The 20,295-nt window shown below is 56.0% G+C and overlaps 1 protein-coding gene across 4 annotated transcripts in view; it reads right to left on the minus strand.

Moving 5' to 3' along the window:
* LOC128972662 (H(+)/Cl(-) exchange transporter 5) overlaps window positions 1–13,328 on the minus strand; it is a 28,276-nt gene extending 14,948 nt beyond the window's left edge. Inside the window, exons 1-3 of one of the 4 annotated variants that reach the window (XM_054388746.1) lie at window positions 13,292–13,328; window positions 12,779–12,830; window positions 5,560–5,709 (exon numbers count right to left, since the gene is read on the minus strand). In XM_054388746.1, the coding sequence (XP_054244721.1) occupies window positions 5,560–5,692 (133 nt within the window). In that variant the 5' untranslated portion in view covers window positions 5,693–5,709; window positions 12,779–12,830; window positions 13,292–13,328. Of the gene's footprint in view, window positions 1–5,559; window positions 5,710–8,916; window positions 8,943–12,754; window positions 12,834–13,291 lie in introns of those variants that run through there. The other 3 variants (XM_054388744.1, XM_054388745.1, XM_054388749.1) reach the window with 3 other exon arrangements.
* Window positions 13,329–20,295: the final 6,967 nt, after the last annotated feature.

Consider the following 20,295-nt stretch of genomic DNA (forward strand, 5'->3'; position numbering starts at 1 on the left):
TCCTGGAGTCCAACCCTCAACCCAGCACTGCCAGGGCACCACCAAACCACAGCCCTCAGCACCACAGCTCCAGGGCTTTGAAACCCCCTCCAGGGATGGGGACTCCACCACTGCCCTGGGCAGCCTGAGCCAGGGCAAGAAATTGTTCCTCATGTCCAACCTAAACCTCCCCTGGGGCAACTTGAGGCCACCACTTGTCCTGTCACTTGTTCCTTGGCAGAAGAGACCAACTCCCACCTGGCTCCAGCCTCCTTTCAGGGAGCTATAGAGACCCAGAAGGTCTCCCCTCAGCTTCCTTCTCTCCAGGCTGAACCATCCCAGCTCCCTCAGCTGCTCCTCACCAGCCCTGTTCCCCAGACCCTTCCCCAGCTTTGCTGCCCTTCTCTGGACACACTCCAGCCCCTCAGTGTTCTTCTTGGAGTGAGCACCCACATCCTCTGAAGGCCACAAAGCCCTTCTGAAGCAGTTATTAGACAGAGGACAAGATGATGTCTCACCCCACTCAACCACAGCTCAAACAAGTGCCACCTACAGCTCAGAGCTGCAGATCTTCACAGCAAAGGCCACAGATGTGGAGACTTCACACATCTAAGGAGGTAGCTCTTCTGGGGGGGGGTGGTCTTTGAGGTTCTTCTCAGTGTCTGCCTTAAGATGCCCAACCCTCCCCTGCACACCCTCCTCTCCAAGCCAAGCAGCCCAGCCAGAGGAGCTGGCTTGTTTCAATAGGAATGAGCAACTCTTCCAGAAGGACACCACCAACTCCAGTCCCCACACTGCAGATCTGCCCTGTTGGATTTCATTTTGGCACACCTACCACCACCTTGCCTACAGAGAAACAAAACTCTGCTAGTCCTAAAGAGAAGCACTAAAAAAAAAAAAAAAAATAAAAAAAAAGCAGAGTGACACCAGCCAGGAGACTCCTTGGAGGAGCATTTTCTGCTGGAAGATGAGATCAGGGTCACCCCTTGCCTGCTCTTCTGGAATAACTGCCCAGACCAGCTACTTCCAGCTGTCCTGGGAAGATTCTCCCAGCTCAGAGCAACCCCAACAAGCCCCTGAGGGCACAAAGCCAGCACACAGCTCTGCAGGTCACCACATCCTCAGCACCCAGAGCCCCACACAGCTACCAGTCCACACCACCCCATCCACACCACAGCCAGCAGAAGGGATGAGCTGACCCAACCTGCAGGCCCAGCACAGGTTTGGGGGCTGACCATGCTCTCCAGACACTGCCCCCCATCCAGCCATGCCCCTCCACTCTACAGCAGCAGGGGTTTTATATCACCAAATCATCCCAAGATCCAATTTAAACCCCAAATTCTCCAACCCCACAGCCCCCTAAGTGGCCAAACTGTCCATCCCGAGAGAGGATCAGGAGAAAAGGTCCTTACATTTCTTTCCAGGAGTTAAAAGCAACTAGAAAATGGCTGACAGCCACAAATATTTTTTTCAAGATCATCTTTCCTGCCCTGGCTCGTTGCAAATGAAGGAGAAATCAAGAAGATGAACTCAGTGCTACCTTGCCAGAGCCAAGATGATCACACAGGTCTCCCTCCCCAGCTCCTAGGGCAGGGATCTGTGGAGCAGATCTCTCCAGCTCCTGATGAAAATCTCCCAAATCACTATTTGGAGCCTGGAGGCAGGGAGTTGAGCACAACCCTGCCAGAGGAGCACAGCTTTTCAACAGACTTGCCAGGCTTCTGACCACCTCTCCTCCCAGAAATGGGTTAATGCTCCACTTCAGAGCCTGCCTGGCTCAGCAAAGCCCCAGAAGGCAGTGCTGTTAAAGTTACAGGGTCCCTCCTGTGCAGCACAGCAAAGCCACAGGGCTCCTTTTCTGACCCCTCCTGCCAGCTCGGGCACCTGGAGGCATCAGGAGGCATCTAGGGCCTCCACACATGTGCTGGAAGCCTCGAGGAACCACTCCTGCTTACAACATTTCTGCAGGTCTGAGGCCAACAGCTCGCAAAGGCACAAATTCCAGCCAGCAATCCACAGGCTTCCCTTTTTAAATATTCCCACTGGAACCCCCAAATGCTGCTCCAAAAACCCAACAGATCTGGGGCTTTTCCAGAGTGCCCTGCTCTGGAAAACAGGGTGGGGAGGAAGGGGGTTGCAGACAAAAAAAGAGCAACAACCAGAAAGGCAGCAGCCCAGCATCATTACACAGCAGAAATTCCACAAACCCCCCCCAGCACCCTGCTGCTCACCCTTCCCCACCACCCCTGCCTTCAGCCCAGCTCCAGAGCCACCAGCAGCAGCCTTCACCCCACAGCTGGACACCTTCCTCCCTGGCTCACCTCCCCTCTTCCTCCCCGTTAGGTTCTCCTCACCCTGGCTCAGGCACTCCTGCTCCCGCGGCAGCAGCTTGGGCAGCCTGTCCGCGGTGCCATGGCTGGGCGGTGTGGGCACAGTGGGTGCTCTTTGGCCTCACAGCAGCACTTGCTGCATCCTCTTCCTCAGGACTTGGCCAAAGAGGAGCCCGCAGCAGCAGCCAGGCCCTCCCCCTGTCGTCAGCAGCACCGTCACATGAGCCAGCCCTGGGAGGGCAGGATCCCGAGCGGCCTGGGGAGAGCTCCAGGGACACAGCAACCTGCCCCTGCCCACGGCTCCTGGGGAGCCCCCGGCACAGGCTGCACCCCCAGCTGCCAGGGGGTCTGCTCAGATCAGGCAGAAAGCACCCCCCCAGGACTGACACCCCCCCCCCCCCCCCGCTGCTGAGCTGCACAGCCTGGCACTGCAGAGCTGGAGCTGCCTGTGCCAGGGCTCCGAGATGGAGCCAGCTCGGTGCCAGCGCTGCTTGCTCCACATCCCTGCTCCATGGCCCTCCTCCACAGCCCCTTCCTTCCCCTCCACAGCCCAGCCCCAGGGATCCAGTAAACCCAGCACTTAACCACCTCACCCAGTCTGCCTGTGGAGATATGCCCCAGTATGAGCACCCAGTTAGCCACCAGGGACATCCAGCTAGCCATGGGCACCCAAATAACCACCGTGGGCACCCAGCTAACCATGGGCACCCAAATAACCACCGTGGGCACCCAGCTAACCATGGGCACCCAAATAACCACCTCAACAAGCACCCAATTAGCCACCAGGGACACCCAGCTAGCCATGGGCACCCAGCTAGCCATGGGCACCCAAATAACTACTGTGGGCACCCAAATAACCAAGGACACCCAGCTAACCACCTCAACAAGCACCCAAGTTAGCCACCAGGAACACCCAGCTAGCCACGGGCACCCAAATAACCACCATGGGCACCCAACTAACCACCTCAGCAAGCACCCAAGTTAGCCACCACAGGCACCAGACTAACCCATGAGCACCCAGTTAAACACCAGGAGTACCCAGCTAGCCATGACAGGCACCCAGCTAGCCCCCCACAGGCACCCAGCAGCCTGGACAGCCCCCCCATGCTCAAAGGCCTGGCTGAAGCCCAGCTCCAGGCTCAGAAGCACCCACCCAGAGGGATGGAGGTGCCAGGTCCCTTCCAACCCACCAATTCCATGACTCCTGCCACTGGTGGGTCACTCACAGATACACCAAAACCTCCTTTTTTTTTTTTTTTCCCCTCACCCAGCTGCAACATTTCAGGCTAAGTAACCAGCAGCAGCTCTCCTTGCCCAGGGTCCTCCCAGGAGCTCAGTACTCGACTCCTGGCCTCCCTGCACAGACAGAGTCCTCTCCCCCAGCCCCAGCAGCAGCCTTTATCTCCCCAGCCAGTGCCCAGGAGAGCTCAGAGGGGCTGCTGATTAAGTCCTCCTGGCTCTCACTCGATAGCTTGTCCCTCACCCATTGTCAGGCAGGGCTGAAGTGCTCCACCCTGCCCAGGCTGCCTCTGCTCCCACCAGATAGGCTGGCTGGAGGCTCTGTCTGAAGGTCAAGGAGGAAGCTGGGTGAAGAAAAAAGCCAGGGGAGATACCTCCCAGCCTTGGGTCAGTCAAACCAAACTGCCAGAGGTGCAGCAGGTGAGGGGAATCCCCTGGCCAGCAAAGCAGGGAAAGGTCTCCAACCTTTCTCTGAGCATCCCCAGCACTGATCCCATCACTAGAAGCACTGAATCCCAGTGGAAGGACCAAGTACCATCTGCTTCAAGCTTTCTTGGCAAAAGCAGGGTCTAGACGAGCTGGCCCAGGACCCTATCCAGCTGAGCCTTGAAAGTGTCCAACACTGGGGCCTCCACCACTTCCATTCTCTAACAAATCACTCAACAGAGGCAACCCCTCAACTAGGAGATACTTCTTGGTAGGACAACTGTCCCAACAGGTTTTGCTAAAGGAATGAACAAATCTTGTAGGTCAACCAAAAACCCCAAAGAGCCACAAATACCATCCAAAAAAACCCACAGATGCCATCTAAATGACCACAGGTACCCATCTAAGGTGGATAGTGGGTACCCATGAAGCTCTGGACAGAATTTTCTTTGGAAGGTCTTAAGGTCCTGGGGAGTACCAGAAGGTTTTGAAGAGAAAAGCAACTGGCTGAAGGCAGAAGACATCAGAGACACGTTCCTGTGTCTTTGGAACTGGAAGAAGGCAGCAGTGGTCTGGCACTCAGTGTGCTGGGCAACCAGCATCTCTTCAGCTGGCTCTGAAGGGCTCCAGCTGGGCTACAAGAGAGAAGAAACTCAACACCAAGGTGCAGAGGAATGGCAGACACACCTGGAAACCACGTCATGCTCCAAGGCAATGCTCACACAGCTCACCTAAAACCTCAGTTGCCTGCAGATAACATCTGCAACTCATTGCTCAACACTTGAGAGCAGTCAACAACCAAAAGCTCATCTTGAAACCCCTCAAACCACAGGGCAGAGGAGATTTACTGCTGGGCAAATGCACTTTGACCTCTCACGTGCAGCTCTGGTCACCTTTAGCGTGGTGGCAGAAGGAGGAGATGATGCCAGGAAAGGAAACAAGCTCTGAAGAGCACAAGTGGCTGCTTAAAAAGATGATCTCAGCCCAACAAGCCCTTGACCAAGATGGAAATTGATGTTCTGACAACCATTTTGAGGAGCACTGCTAAGGCTGACTCCTTGACCTTGGGCCAGGACTCAAGGAAAAAAAAAAAAAAAATCAATTATCAGCAAAGCATCAGGAGGGTTTATTAAAAAGCCAAATTTGAGGAGGCCCCCAAGAGCAGCTGAGGAGCACGGAAAAACACCTAAGCAAGTCTTATCTCTCTCCTTTTATTGACAAAATGCTCAAGTCCAAACCAGAGGAGATAAGAGTGGAGAATGTGCTCCCCACAGGGGGGTTTCACACCACAAAGAGCACAGCAGCAGACCTGAAAAGCCACCACAGACCATTTCAAATCAGTTTGGAATGAAATGAGCCTGAAGCTCCCAGAACATCTCCATTTTGGCTCAGGTTGTTGGCCAGCTCCAGCCTTCAGGAAGCAGATGTGCTCTTGCAGATCCCAGTCACAGTCAGGCTAGGTCCTACATGAAGACATTTTTCAGCACAAGCATCTTGCGTTCCAGGCAGGAGAAGCCAGTGGGAGCCACGCAGCAAACATTCCCCTGGAACCCTCCCAGAAGCCATTCTGAAAGCCAGGAATTACCTCCCATCTCCCTGTCAAGTGGTGGGTCATCATCTGCCATGGTGAAGTCCAGAGATGCTCCTGCTATTTCCAGCATATCCTCATCACTGGTGCTGCTCTGGAAGCTCCCCCGCCGGTAACTCTTCTGCTCCATGGCCACAGCTTCCAAACCTGGCAGAAAAGGGACAGCTTGTGGAGCACAAACATCAACTGGCCATGAGGAGAAGCTTCTTTACTCTGTGGGTGCTGGAGCCCTGCAGCAGGCTGCCCAGAGAGGTTGTGGAGTCTCCTTCTCTGGAGAGCTTCCAACCCCAGCTGGCCATTGTGATTCTGGGCAAGCTGCTGTGGGTGCCCCTGCTTGAGCAGGGGGTTGGAGTGGATGATCTCCAGAGGTCCCTTCCCACCCCTGGGATTCTCTAATAACTACCTGACCCTTTGTCCTGAAGGCCAGGAGGCCATGTTGCTCTTCCCATGTGGAGGAGAAATGCAGTGAGGGCTGGAGGTTCACAACTCCAAGCAGAGCCCTTGCTCTAGATTCTAGATCATAGAATGCTTTGGGTTGGAAGGGACCTTAAAGATCATCTAGTTCCAAGCCCCCTGGCACTGGCAGGGACATCTTCTACTAGACCTGGTTGCTCAAGGCCACTTCCAACCTGGCACAGGCCAGAAATAAGCACCAAGTGCCAGCATGGCACCTGAACTCAACTGGAAAGCCAAACACAGAGGTGACAGAGCGCCCAGGTTCTTCAGAAAGGACAAGGCTAGGACACTGCATGGCCAAGCTCAGCCCCAGAGGACAATCCTTCCAAGACAAGGGATCCTACACACACAGCCTCTGCTGCTCAGCCTGATGTGGGAATCTTTTCATCTCAGGTCTTGCACTTGGCTCACAACAACCCCATGAAGGCTCCAGGCTTAGGGCAGAGTGGATGGAAACTACCCAGTGGGAAAGGACCTAGTGGGGTTGGTAAACAGCCAGCTGAAGATGAGCCAGAGTGTCCCCAGGGTCCTAAGAAGGCCACCAGCATCCTGGCTTGGATCAGCAACAGTGTGGCCAGCAGGAGTAATGAAGAGAGTGTGTGCCTGGACTGGGCACTGGTGAGGACACAGCTTGAGTCCTGGGGTCAGGTTTGGGCCACTCACTCCAAGAAGGACATTGAGAGGCTGGAGCAGGTCCAGGGAAGGGCAACAAAGCTGGGAAGGGTCTGGAGAACAGGTCTGGTGAGGAGCAGCTGAGGGACCTGGGGTTGTTCAGGCTGGAGAAAAGAAGGCTGAGGGGAGACCTTCTGGCTCTCTGCAGCTCCCTGAAAGGAAGCTGGAGCCAGGTGGGAGTTGGTCTCTCCTCCCAAGGAACAAGTGACAGGACAAGAGGAAACAGCCTCCAGTTGCCCCAGGGGAGGTTTAGTTTGGACATGAGGAACAATTTCTTGCCCTTGAGGATTGTGAAGGCCTGGTCCAGGCTGTCCAGGGTAATGGAGGAGTCCCCATCCCTGGGGGGGTTTCAAAGCCCTGGAGATGTGGTGCTGAGGGCCACAGTTTAGTGGTGAGCTGGCAGTGCTGGGTCCACAGCTGGACTTGATCTGCAAGGTCCCTTCCAACCCAAACCATGCTGTGGCTCCATGATTCTGTCTCCAGGAGACAACAGCCCATGGTTGCTTTTCTCTTGCACACACCCAGAGTTTTCAGTGAGAACAAGAGAGGAACCAAATGTGCAAGTCAGCCCCGCTGCAGGAAGGGCAGGAGCCAACCAGCACTTGCCAGCAGGAGGAATGTCCCACTCTGCAGAAAGCACTTCCCTTTGCACCCAAAAAAAAAAGCCACCAGCCACACAAAACAAGCCCTGGCATAGCCCAAAGGGACACATCCATCCCCCAGCCTCAAAATGCCAAGTGAAGCCCACATGCCCCCCTGCCCCTGGCAGCAGAGCCTAGGGGCAGCACACACAGGACAGAGAAGGTGGGAACTCAGCTTCTCTCCAGGTCCTGCAGCAGCCCCAGGGGACACAGCTCGGAGTCCTTTTCCTTACAGGAATGCTCCCTCTGCAGGCTGGTGTCACCTCCCCAGCCTGCCCCTTGGGACCAAAATCCCAAGAGGTTCTTCTCCCAGGTAGCTACACATTAACCTCCCCCCACGCTCCATGGTGCTTCCCTCCTGCCAGCTCAGGAGCACCCTCAGGAGGTCCCTACAGCACCTACGTACCCGACGGCTTCCAGTGCCACCAGCGCCAGCCCGAGGGAGAAGCCATCCTGCTCCTGGTCACCTCCTCCCAGTCACCTCCCTCAGCCCCTGCTGCTTTCCCCCATCACAGCCAGGCAAAGGGAAGCAACGAAGCCAAACCCAGCAGGGGCAGGCTGGTGACGCCTGGAAGTGACTCAGATGACAGCCCCTGGTCACCAGGGCAGCCGAGCACGCCGCTGCCACCCCGCGCTGCCAACCCAGCCGTGCCGCCAGCGCCGGGCTCTGCCCCCCGTGCCGGGCTGCAGCACCACCAGGGCACCCCCCAGGCTCACTGCAGCACCCAGCCCAGTGCCACCGTGGCACCAGCCCCTCTGCAGCCCGAGGAGCAGGGCTGGAGGGACACAGTAGTGAGGCCTAAGCTGGAGCGTTGGGAGCTCCAAGCCCTGGGAAGTGCTGAGCCCCAGTCCTGGTTGAGGGATCCCCTCCAGGGATGGGCACTCCACCACTGCCCTGGGCAGCCTGGGCTAGGCCTTGACAACCCTCAAGGGCAAGAAGTTGTTCCTCATGTCCAACCTAAACCTCTCCTGGGGCAACTGGAGGCAGTTTCCTCTTGTCCCATCACTGCTTCCTTAGGAGAAGAAACCAATCTTCCCCTGGCTCCAGCCTCCTTTCCGGGAGCTGCAGAGAGCCAGAAGGTCTCCCCTCAGCCTCCTTTGCTGGGCTGAACACCCCCAGGTCCCTCAGCTGCTCCCCACCAGCCCTGTTCTCCAGACCCTTCACCAGCTTTGTTGCCCTTCCCTGGACCTGCTCCAGCTCCTTGATGTCCTTCTTGGAGTGAGGGGCCCAGGACTCAAGGTGCAGCCTCACCAGTGCCCAGTCCAGGCACACAATCACTTCCCTGCTCCTGCTGGCCACACTGTGGCTGATCCAAGCCAGGATGCTGGTGGCCTTTTTGGCCACCTGGGCACACTCTGGCTCATCTTCAGCTGGCTGTTTACCAACCTCCTCGAGGTCCTATGCCATGGGGCAGTTTCCAGCCCCTCTGCCCCAAGCCTGGAGCATTACCTCCTTCAGACCTGATGCAGAAAACTTCTGCCCATAACCAGGTGAGACAAAGAAAACCCAACCAAGCACCAGGACAAGAGCACCTCCCACCCACCAAACACCACTTTCTTCTTTTTTAGGGACCCTCATGCCTACCACTCCAAGATTTCAATAGTTTTATTTCAGAGTCCAGTTTCATTTCAAGCTTGCAGCAAGGTCCAGCTGGACACTCGTCACCTCATGTTTTCAAGTGCCAGGTACTCTGAGTCTCCTCCAGCACAGCACCTTCACTTCTTTGTTTGTCTTTGAAACACTTCAGAGCACTCCCTGCAAATCAAACAGCTCGACCTGGTATCACACTTTGGCTTACTTTGGAGACACAGCAGCTCTGCTTCTTGCTTGACAAGGTAGAAGGCACCCAAATCACCAAAATCCAGGCTCCAGAGGACTTAAGGGGGATTTCCTGAGGCACAAGGAGAACACAAAACACCCAAACTGCACAAAATCCAGGCTGAGAAAAGCCTCCAAAAATCCTCACCATGGAAAAAGGTCATGAGAGGAGAACAGAGCCCTGCTAGGAAGGGTCACTGATCATCCCCAGTTATTGGGGTTGTTCAGCCTGGAGAAGAGAAGGCCCCAGGGGCACCTTCTGGTGGCCTTTCAGTGCTTAAAGAGGCTGATCAGAAAGCTGGGGACAGACTTTTGAGCAGGGTAAGTTGTGACAGGACAAGGGGTGATGGTTTGAACTCAGAGGGAGATTCAGACTGGAGAGAAGGGAGAAATGTTCAATACTGAGGGTGGTGAGAGCCTGGCCCAGGCTGCCCAGAGAGGTGGGAGATGTCCCATCCCTGGCACCATTGCAGGTCAGGTTGTTTGGGGCTCTGAGCAACCTGCTCTAGTTGCAGCTGTCCCTGCTGACTGCAGGGGGAGTGGCCTAGATGACCTTTAAAAGTCCCTTCCAGCCCAAACCATTCTGTGATTCATTCTAAAAAGCACATTTTGGAAGCCCACCAGGTCCACAACCCCTCACAATGAGCCAGGAGCAGCTGGCAGACAACTAATGGGGGCTGAGTCACAGGAGCAGCTCTGGGGACTCATTGAATTTCTACAGAGGGTTCTGCCTCCTGCAAAACCAGGACACACATTCAATAGCTCATCCTCCACTCAGGAGCTGCAATGTTTTGGTGTCCAAATGTCCTGTAGTTACCCACAAGGCCAGTGTCCTCAAAGGACAAAGACATTTCCTCATCCTCTCTGGGAAAAGTGACATTTGGCTGGGGACTAAAGCAGCTACAGCCCCTGACAAACAGCCTGACCCACTCCTGAGCTTCCAGATAGAGTCTAAGGAGGCACCTTTGGGAGTGGAACCTTAGCAGGACCATGGTGGCCTTGATCACAGTGAGCAGCAAAATCACCACACAAGCTTCAGACCTTCTCTTAGTGCTATGAAGTGCCCTGGGAAAAAGCAAGTGCAGATTTCAGCAGCAGCTGCTCAGTCTAGGTTGGATGTGAGGAACAACTTCTTGCCCTTGGAGGTTGTCCAGGCCTGGCCCAGGCTGCCCAGGGGGTGGAGTCCCCATCCCTGGAGGGGTTTCCAAGCTGTGGGGATGTGGTGCTGAGGGGCATGGTTTGGTGGTGACCTGGCAGAGTGTGCTTGCAGAACATCCATGAGCTCCAAACACTGCAAGGACAATAAATTAAGACTCGGAGAATGGTTTTGGTTGGAAGAGGCCTTTAAGCACATGAAGTCCAACTATGAGCCCAGCACTGCCAGGGCACCACCAAACTGTGTCCCTCAGCACCACATCTCCAGGGCTTTGAAACCCCTACAGGGATGGGGACTCCACCACTGCCCTGGGCAGCCTGGGCCAAGCCTGGACAACCTTCAAGGACAAGAAATTGTTCCTCATGTCCAACCTGAACCCTCCCTGGGGCAACTGTAGGTCATTTCCTCTTGTCCTGTCACTTGTTCCTTGGGAGAAGAGACCAAATCCATCTGGCTCCAACCTCCTTTCAGGGAGTAGTTGAGAGCCAGAAGGTCTCCCCTCAGTCTCCTTTTCTCCAGGCTGAACAATCCCAGGTCCTTCAGCTGCTCCTCACCAGACCTGTTCTCCAGACCCTTCACCAGCTTTGTAACCCTTCTCTGGACCCTCTCCAGCCTCTCCATGTCCTCCTTGGAATTAGAGGCCCAAGACTGACCCTAGGATTTGAGAGGTGGCCTCACCAGCACCAGGTGAGCCTGGAGAGCCCATCAGGCTGCAGCCAGCAGCTGGATCCAAAGGAAGGATCCCACCACTCACAGACACATCCTGAAAAATGATACTCCCAGGACAAGAGAGCAAACCTGTGCCCACCAGCCTGCACTTGCCACCCTCACACCACGCTCTGGCCCAGCAGCACAACCTTGTTAGCTACGGGAGATGCTTCCAGGTGTCTCAGCAGCACCAAGGGGCTGCCCCGGGTCTGAGACCCCTCTGCTGAGCCCTGCAGCCACTGCTGCCAAGGCAGGAGCTCACCCCCTGGCTCCTCTTGTCAAACCAGTTGATCATGAAGCGCAGCTCTTCATCCAGCAAGCATCTCCAGCTGCTAATTGCACGCTGAGACGTGACAATTGCCCAAGCAGCCTTCAGCCTGGCCAAGGCAAGGAGAGCCAGGAGAACAACATCTCATTAACAGCCACTTCCTGGAGCCCTGCTGTCACAGACACCTTTCTTACTCCATTTCCAGCTCCGTGCCTCGTCCTTTGGGAAAGCAAACCAGATTAAACACCAGTGGGACACAGCAATGCTGGAGAATGACCAAGGGAAGCCCTGAGATGAAAAGAAAATCTTTCTTCATGGTGTCACCCAGCCCCGAGAGGCCATGGGGCTGCCAGGAGTAAGTGGCAGCAGAAAGCAGCAGCTCTGCTGCATGTGAGGGACTCAAGAGGAATGAAAAGTGTGGCACAATGTGGCACAACCCCTCCCAGGAGCCTCCCACAAAACACAGAGGAGAAAAGCAAAACCAGCTTTGGTATTTCAGTGCCCGTGGGGATTTTCTAGCTCTCTGGTAGCCAAAAATCTCAACCTATGAGTCCATAAGAAAAGCAAAGGGAATGTCTGTCGTGTTTTCCCTCTGTGTGCAACATGTAGAGGGGTGAGAAGGTGCAGGGGACAGCACAACCCCATCAAAAAAACCCACCTTTGTTTGAGTGCTGCTCCCAAACCATCCAACTCCTGGAGTTACTGGAGAATAACCCTTAGTGAGAACACCACAAAATCCTGGGCAAACCAAACCAAAACCTCAAGCAATATTTTGGGGTAAGCACATTAAGGTCACACAGCACAGAGCTTCACCTGTCACCACGCAGAGGGTGGAGGCCACTCCAGGAAGGAGCAGCTCAGCAAGGCTCCAGCTCAGGCCAGCATCAAGCTGATTTGGTTGTTGCCTCCCAAAGAACGACAAACAATTCTCTGTTTCAGACAACAGTGATTTGAAAACAAAACCAGCCCTGTTCCCATGTTCTCCTGGGAACAAAGGCAGTCAGAGGCACAGCAGAGCCTGCCAGCCACACATCCCTGCTGCCTCTCAGGTGCTGGTACTCACAGGAGCCCAGAACAGAAGCCCCAGCACCGGGACAAGGATGAAGTTTGCCTTCCACCAACACCTGCCCTGCACAGGTATCAAGACCTAAATCATTCCTTGTGTTCTGGCTGCACAATAATCAAGGTCCAACCTTCAGGATTAACCACAGCTTTGAAACTTGGATGGACAACAGCTCCCAGCCCCCAGAAGCTGGTGTTACATACATGGTATTAAAGGATTCCCAGACTCCAGTGGCCTATTTCTCCCCTCACCCATTCCTGGAAACACCTGCGGATGGGAATTTTCCTTCAGCAGCCAAACAAACCAAGCAGGACACCAGCTCTTGCCTACAGGTGGTCCAGGCCCACCAGTTCTCAGCCCTCAGCACCCCCCCAGGGAGGTCAATCAGGATTAGGAGAGGATCATTTACCCATCCAACAAGCGGCATCGGTACCTTCTCCCAAGGCTCAGCTGCTCCTCCCGCTTCCCTCTGATGTTTCTGTGAGCTGCTGGAAGAGAAAGACTTATTCAGGAGGGACAACACGGCCAGGACACCCAGCCCTACCCAGCGCTGAACTCGGGGGGTGAATATCAGCCCCAAAAAGCACAGCAAGGCCACAGAGAACATCTCAGCCCAACCCAGGGAGCCGGGAACTTGATTCTCTACAACCTCCAGCTGGGACGTCACACAACCTAACCCACCCCAAGCCACAGGCACAGCACGGCGGGGAGAAGAGGCGGCCACAAGCTCACCCCACAAAGTCCTCCACTCCCAACCAAACGCCTCAGCCCCGCGACTCTCCAGGCCTGCCTTGGGTCGCCCTCCCAGGCCTGTGCCGGCTCTCCCCCCCTCAGCCCTGTCCCGGCTCTCCCCCCGCAACTCCAGGCCTGTCCTGGATCTCTTCCTGTCCCGAGTCTCCCCTTCCCTCGGGCTTGTCCCGGACCCCTCCCGGCTCCGCTGTCTCACCCTGGTCCCGCCGCTGAGGCTGAGGCCGAGCCCGGCCCGGGCCCCCCCTGCCGCGGCACCTGCGCGAGCGGTGGCTCCACCCCTAAGGGGGCGGGGAAGGGGCGGGGTCTGCGCTGCTAGCAGGACACAATTTTACGCATGCGCACTGAGGACGAATGAAGTACGGACACGCCACTCCAGCGCCATCTTGAGTGTGGGCGCCGGGCTCTTAAAGTGGTACTCACCTCATTCTGCAACGGGGAGTGGGAGGGAGTAAAGGGCAAGGAGGGTGGGTGCGGAGAGGCCCTGAGGGAGGACAGAATCAATTACACCACCTTGGCCTGGATCTGCCTCCCCCACATGGCAGAGTTGCCACCGCAAACCTTCCCACCACTGATGATCCCCAGCAGAGACTCCCTGTGGCTGATTTCCCCCATCACTCACTGCCCGCCATCACTGACTCCCTCCCATTCGACCCCTCCGTAATGAATCCCCACCTCGCAGAACTCCCATTGTTGACCTCTTCATCAGATCCCCCCCAGTAGTGACCCCCACACACACCCCTAACTCCCCCACCACAGGCACCCCCTCATCACTTAACCCCATCTCTGATCCTCTCAATCACTGGCACCTCCATCACAGACTCCCCCCAGTCCCTGCTGACCTTTCCAGCAGAGACCCCTCCCTATCACTGACAGGTCCCCACCCCCGTCACTGACCTCTTATCGCTGACACCCCAATACTGACTTCCCTCCATCCCTGACCCTTATACCCCATCACTGACCCCCCCATCACTGATCCCACCATCACAGACACCCCCCCATCGCTCACCCCCATCTCTGACCTCCTCAGTCACTGACGCCCCGTCGCTGCTCCCCATCACTCACCCCCATCTCTGACCTCAATCGCTGACCCCTTGTCGCTGCTCCCCAGTTGCTGTTCCCCATCGCTCAGCCCCACCTCTGACCTCAATCGCTGACCCCCTGTCGCTGCTCCCCAGTGGCTGTTCCCCATCACTCACCCCCATCTCTGACCACCTCAATCGCGACCCCACCGTCAGCAGGAGCTAGTGACAGTAGAGGGCAGCAATGGTGCGGACAGGAGGCTGCCAGCAGCACCGTGCTGGAGCTCCTCGGTTATACTTCGGTAACGTCTGCTCCTGCCACGGAGACTGCTCTGAGCCTGGCTGATTTCTCCCCTGGGCCTGGAAATGCTGTCGGTTGCTTCTGGGAGACAATCCAGAAGAGGACCTGGTGGGGCGATGCTGGAAGCAGAGCAAGAACCTGTCACAGTCCCATCAAGCAGCCAGCCGAATACAGCAAGAAGACCAGGACAGGATCCAAGGCTCCAGCTCTTCCCTCACTGGGCTGTGGACTCTCCAGCCTCCCAGCTCCTGCTCGGGTGGAGAAGCTGCCCAGATGTGGTTGCTCCCCCAAGGACTGTCTTTCAGATGGTTCCTGGGAAGATATCTGCCTTTCATGAAAAGGCAGCCTGGTACCCTCAGATCTCCTGTGGCCCGCCAGGAGAGGTAGCAGAGAGGATGAATGTCATGGTGGGGCTGCCAATGCTCTGTTTTCAGGACATGGGAGAAGAAACACCTTAGTAGCACCCTAACAGCAACCTGAGAGGGTGGCACCAGCACCATGCCGTGTGAGCAAAGGTCCTTTAGCAGAGGAAGACTCTGCCACAAGTCTTGATGAGGTGAACCTTGGCTTTACCAGATCATCTTCATGTTCTGAGGTCACCACCACCTTCCTAGGAGCAGGGGCTATCTGATTTGTCCTTCCACCTTCCCCTTCCAGCATCCTCATGGTGTTGGGGCTGATAGAGAAGAGCAGGTGGACAGCTGGTCCCTCCCCATGGATGACAGGAACATATCCTCTGCCCAGAGTCCCAGCACACACAGGAGTGAGTGGATTTCTCCTGCCCCTCCTGGTCCCCTTCTGCCCCCAAGTTACCATCCCCAGGTTTTAGGGGGGACAGTAGCAGCCTGCAGAGGAGCTCCTTGCCTTCAGCACTCCGTGGCCAGCTCCCATGGGACTGCCAGCCCCACCATTTCCCCATCAGAAGAACTTCCCATTTCTGATAAATTCAGCTTTGATTTATTTCCTTATTTGCATGGCAAGAGGCCTGGAAGAACCCGAAACACCCAGGACAAGGAGGTGCAAGGTGGAAACCTCATCAGAAGGCTTTCTGTGAAGCAGTGGTTGATGATCTAAAAGGTCTTTCCCAACCTAAATGATTCTGTGATTCCATGGTTCTGTGATGTGGGAAGGAGGAGAGGGCTGTGGGGCTGGGGAAAAAGAAAGAAGGAAAAGGCTCTGCTCCACTCCACTGCTGTCCTGCTCTGAGCTGCTCCATGGAGGACCTTCAGGAAGAGCAACCCAGACCTGGAGGTACTTTGCAGACACTCCAAGGACAGAGCTCTGGGAGCGGGAAGCAGACCCCATCCCTGATTTCCTGCCCATTGTTTTCTGCTCCACTTACCCAGGAGCTTCACCAGCAGAAGGAAAAATCCTCTCCCTGCTGAATGGGAAAGTCAGGCCCAGGGACGTGGGGACATCCCTGCTGCTCCCCAGTGCTGGAAGCCGCTGGGCTCAGGGAAACAGGAAGCCCTGAAATAGCAGAGGCTGGAAACACGTGGCCAGGGGGGAGAAATCAATCAGGGAATCTTTTTGGTTGGAAGAGGCTTTCAAGATCATCATGTCCAGCCATTAACCCAGCACTGCCAGGGCACCACCAAACCATGGCCCTCAGCACCACATCTCCAGGGCTTTGAAACCCCTCCAGGGATGGGGACTCCACCACTGTCCTGTGCTCTCCAGGTGAGATGCCAGATCCAGGGTGGTCCAAAACATGACAGGGATGGATCCTGGAGCACCCAGTGCTTTGGACTGGGGTCTGCTGTAGAGAGTGAGAGGCAAGCAAGGGGCTGCAGATCCATCACCAAGGGGGCAACTAAGGGTTGCAGACAAGGTGGGGGGATGCTGGGTGGTCCCGCTCCTGCCATGATAGGACAAGAGGAGAAGACCTCAAATTGCCCTAGGGGAGATTTAGGTAGGTCATGAGGAAGAATTTCTGCTCCTTGAGGGCTGTCAAGGCCTGGCCCAGGCTGCCCAGGGCAGTGGTGGAGTCCCTATCCCTGGAGAGGTTTCAAAGCCCTGGAGATGTGGTGCTGAGGGACATGGTTTGGTGGGGACCTGGCAGTGCTGGGTTAAGGGTTGGACTTGATAATCTGAAGGTTATTCCAACCTAAGCAATTCTGTGATTCCATGAATCCATGACTCCATGATGGCCCACAGAGAGCTGGGAGCAAGGAACACAACCCCAAAACCTAAAGATCAGAGGAAAATGGAGAAAGGGCTGAACTTTCAACCCCATGGTGGCAGGACACCAGAAGTCCTGGGACACAGGAAACAGGGAGTGTGCAGCTGAGCACTGTGGTAACCAAACCAGGAAGAATTTTAAGGGAAAAAAGAAAAGCCACTTCAGGTCCAAAGTTCTCTGCATGACCCAAGTGTGAGCCACCCAGTGCCAAGAATCAGGGGGATTAGGTCCAGGAGGCTTCTCTGCTGGCTTAGTCCCTGCTGGAATGTGGGTAGGAGGGGGGATGCAGGGCTGGACCCTCCTGGTATCAGATTAATTAGGTTAATTAGGAGGTTAATGCCAGCTAAGCTGGCAGAGAGCCCCAGCCTGGGTCTGCCATGTACCTCTGGTGCCATCCAGGTCGCCTCAGTCTGAGCATATCTCAGTAACATCAGCCAAAGGGCCTGGAGATGGGAATAGGATGGGGTGGAAATGGGGTAGGAATGGGGTGGGGATGGGATGGAAATGGAAACGGGATAGGAATGGGATAGAAAAGGAAATGGGATAGGAATGGGGTGGAAATGGAAATAGAATGGAAATGAGATGGAAATGGATACAAGTGGGATGGAAATGAAGTAGAAATGGGACAGAAATGGAAATAGGATGAAAATAGGACAGAAATACAATGGAAATGGGGCTCCTGCCTCACAGCCCAGGGCTGCCCGAGGTGTCTTCTGGTGGGACAGACAGGGAGCTCCTAAGGAAGCAAGGGGAGAGGTGGGCGGGAGAGAGCCCGTGGAGAACAGCCCAAAAGGACAATCTTCTTCTGCAGTGTCCCCAGCGGTGCTCTGAAGGAGATGCCAGCAGGCAGAGCACGTGAGGCTCGCCGCTCCCGGGGCCGGCAGCCAGCTCCTCTCCAAGGGGAGCAGAACAATCCCGGGAAGTGACCCCGAGGGACGAGGGGACAGGATGGCTGCTGGCCGCCGCCGCCGCATTGTCTCTTTGGATACCTGGGGGATGAAGTCAGAGGAGGAGCACGGGGTGGGGGTTGAGCAGGGCGCAGCGGCCAAGAGAAAGAGACACAAAGTCCCTCTGAAGAGGCAACCAACTCGGGCTCCACCTGGGAGAAACCTCAGCGAGGACCTGGAGGAGCTTAGAATCAGAGAACTGTTGTGGCTGGAGAAGACCTTTGGAGGAGAAACGTGACGCACAGCAAAAGCTGTGCCTGGCCCCACGCAGCTCTCCTCCCATGTCAGAAGGTCCTGCTTCTCCTTTCCCATAAATGTGGAAAGGTTCCCCCCAACACATGTGAGAGGGCTTGGCAGGAGAGAAAGGCAGCAGCAGGAGGCATCACCAGGGTTAGGTCATCTCCAAAAATAGTCCCAGGCTCTTGCATCACCGTAGCCAGACTGTCTGGGCAGCTGGGGACTTCCCCCTTCAGGGGGACATGGTTCCAAGCACACACAGCCCTGGGCAGCACTGCACAAGTGTCCTCCTGGGCTGCTGGAGGGGAGCTGGGCTGGAGAAGACCAGGAAGTCACAGGTGCATGGGGACGAAGGGGAACGTTCAGTGGGACTGCTGAGGTCCTGATCCAAAGCTGCAGTCAGATATTGAGTCCTTCCTGTGAGGCTCTGAGCTCTGCAAGAGCAGCAGCTCTCTGCAGCGGTGGGTGGTGGAGAAATATCTCACTCCACGTGCCTTTCCCAGAGCTGATCCTGGTGGTGGGGTATGAGGAAGGAAATTCAGCCTCTCATTTCTTTAGAGGAACTCTGGTGACTCTTTCCAACTTCAGTAAAGCTGAGGAGATCCCTCCAGATAGAAGCAGCCTCACCAAGGAACATGAAGCTGAGGGAGCACATCCAGCTCCATCAGCATCCGTGCTGACATCTGCATCCCTGCCCTGCCTCCTCATGAGCCTCAAAGGATGTCTCCATCCAGCCAAAGCACCTCTTTGGTGCTCCACCTGTGGAGGAAGAGCACAGGGAGGCCCAGGCAATGCCTGCCCAGAGATGGTCCCTAGGGTGGTGGCCATCAGGGAGTCTCCTGACTGCAGTGAAGGAGAGGGGTGGCTGCCAGCCAGCCCCTTTTGTGGCTATGAGCCCCTTCTGCTCCATCTCCCACCTCCACGGCCCCAGCCTGGCTGTTCAGGTCCCCAGATGCTCCTCTGGCATCACAGCTGCCTCTGGAGGAGGGGGCTTGCTGCAGACTCTGTAAAAGGGCAGATGGGACCTGTGGTGGCAGCTCAGCTGAGAAATCGCCATGGTGAGCTCCAGAAAGGCTGTTTTGCAGCTGGGCTGGAAGGAAAAGGTGCAGGCAGGAGGCCCCAGCAGATGCCTCCACTCTGGTTAACCACTTCCCTCAGTGGGTCTTGCTTCTAAGAAGAGCAGCGAGCAGCTTGCAGGCTCCTGCTGCCTCCCACCATGGCAGGTCCAAAGGGCCCTTTGCAGAGCTCCACACAAAGTCCAGCCTGACCCTGCTGCTCTCTGGGCTCCTTGATCCTGGTCCAGGCTCCTCCAAGCTGTGGGGGGAGAAGGTCCCAGGGGAGGAAGTGACATGTTGCAGATCGTGTCCTTCACAGTGATTGTTTTTGCAGCACCTCCTCTGCACGTGCACAAAAGGACCATCCAGCCTTCCCCACCAACTGCCTGGGGCACCCTCAGCACCCCCTGATCTTGGCTTTCCAGCTACCCCAGAAGCATGACTGCTCCCCTCAGTTGCAGAAGAGCCCTTGGACAACTGTCACCCCATAGAATCATGGAATCATTCTGGTTGGAAAAGACATTTAAGGTGGAGTCTAACCATTCCCCCAGCACTGCCAGGTCACGCTGGCACTCAGCACCACATCTCCACAGCTTTGAAACCCCTCCAGAGATGGGGACTGCACCACTGCCCTGGGCAGCCTGGGACAGGCCCTGAAAACCCTTAAGAGGAAGAAATTGTTCCTCATGTCCAACCAAAACTTGCCCTGGAGCAATTGAGGCCATCTCCCCTTGTCCTGTCACTTGTTCCTTGGGAGAAGAGACCAACCCCCACCTGGCTCCAGCCTCCTTTCAGGGAGTTGCAGAGAGCCAGAAGGTCTCCCCTCAGCCTCCTTCTCTCCAGGCTGAACAACCCCAGGTCCCTCAGCTGCTCCTCACCAGCCCTGTTCTCCAGATCCCTGACCAGCTTCATTGCCCTTCTCTGGACCTGCTCCATCCCCTCAATGTCTTTCTTGGAATGAGAAGCCCAAGCAGTACCCACACAGAAGAAACATTCGGTGAAACCCAAGTCCTCCCTGGGCAACCCCACAACAAACAACCCTGAGTTCCCCCAGTCTGGTTTTCTGCTGCAGGGTGGATCAGTGGCAGCAGATCTTGGGGCTGCAGATGTTTGTATGTGCAGCTGCTTAGCAACACCTGCAGACACCACGCTGGAGCGAGTTGGTGGCACTCAGGGAAGGTGACAACATGGCATTCCCCAACCCATCACTGAGTTTCACCATGACCCAGCTGGTGATGGTGCTGCTGGGGGTGGTTGGTTCAAAACTCCCTTCCCACACTGGCTGGGTCCTGCTTGTGATGCCCACAGTCAGAACAGGACTGTGGGTGGCATCAACCCCCAGGCTGAGAGCAAGTGAGTCAGAGGGGAAGCTGTCCCAGGTGACGTCGGGGTGGCTGCTGTCACCAGGGACAGTCCCCACAGCTGCTGCTGCTTCCCTGGTCCCCTTGGGGTGGGCTGA

This window comes from Indicator indicator, chromosome 17, assembly GCF_027791375.1.
Source record: "Indicator indicator isolate 239-I01 chromosome 17, UM_Iind_1.1, whole genome shotgun sequence".
Taxonomy (NCBI): Eukaryota; Metazoa; Chordata; class Aves; order Piciformes; family Indicatoridae; genus Indicator; species Indicator indicator.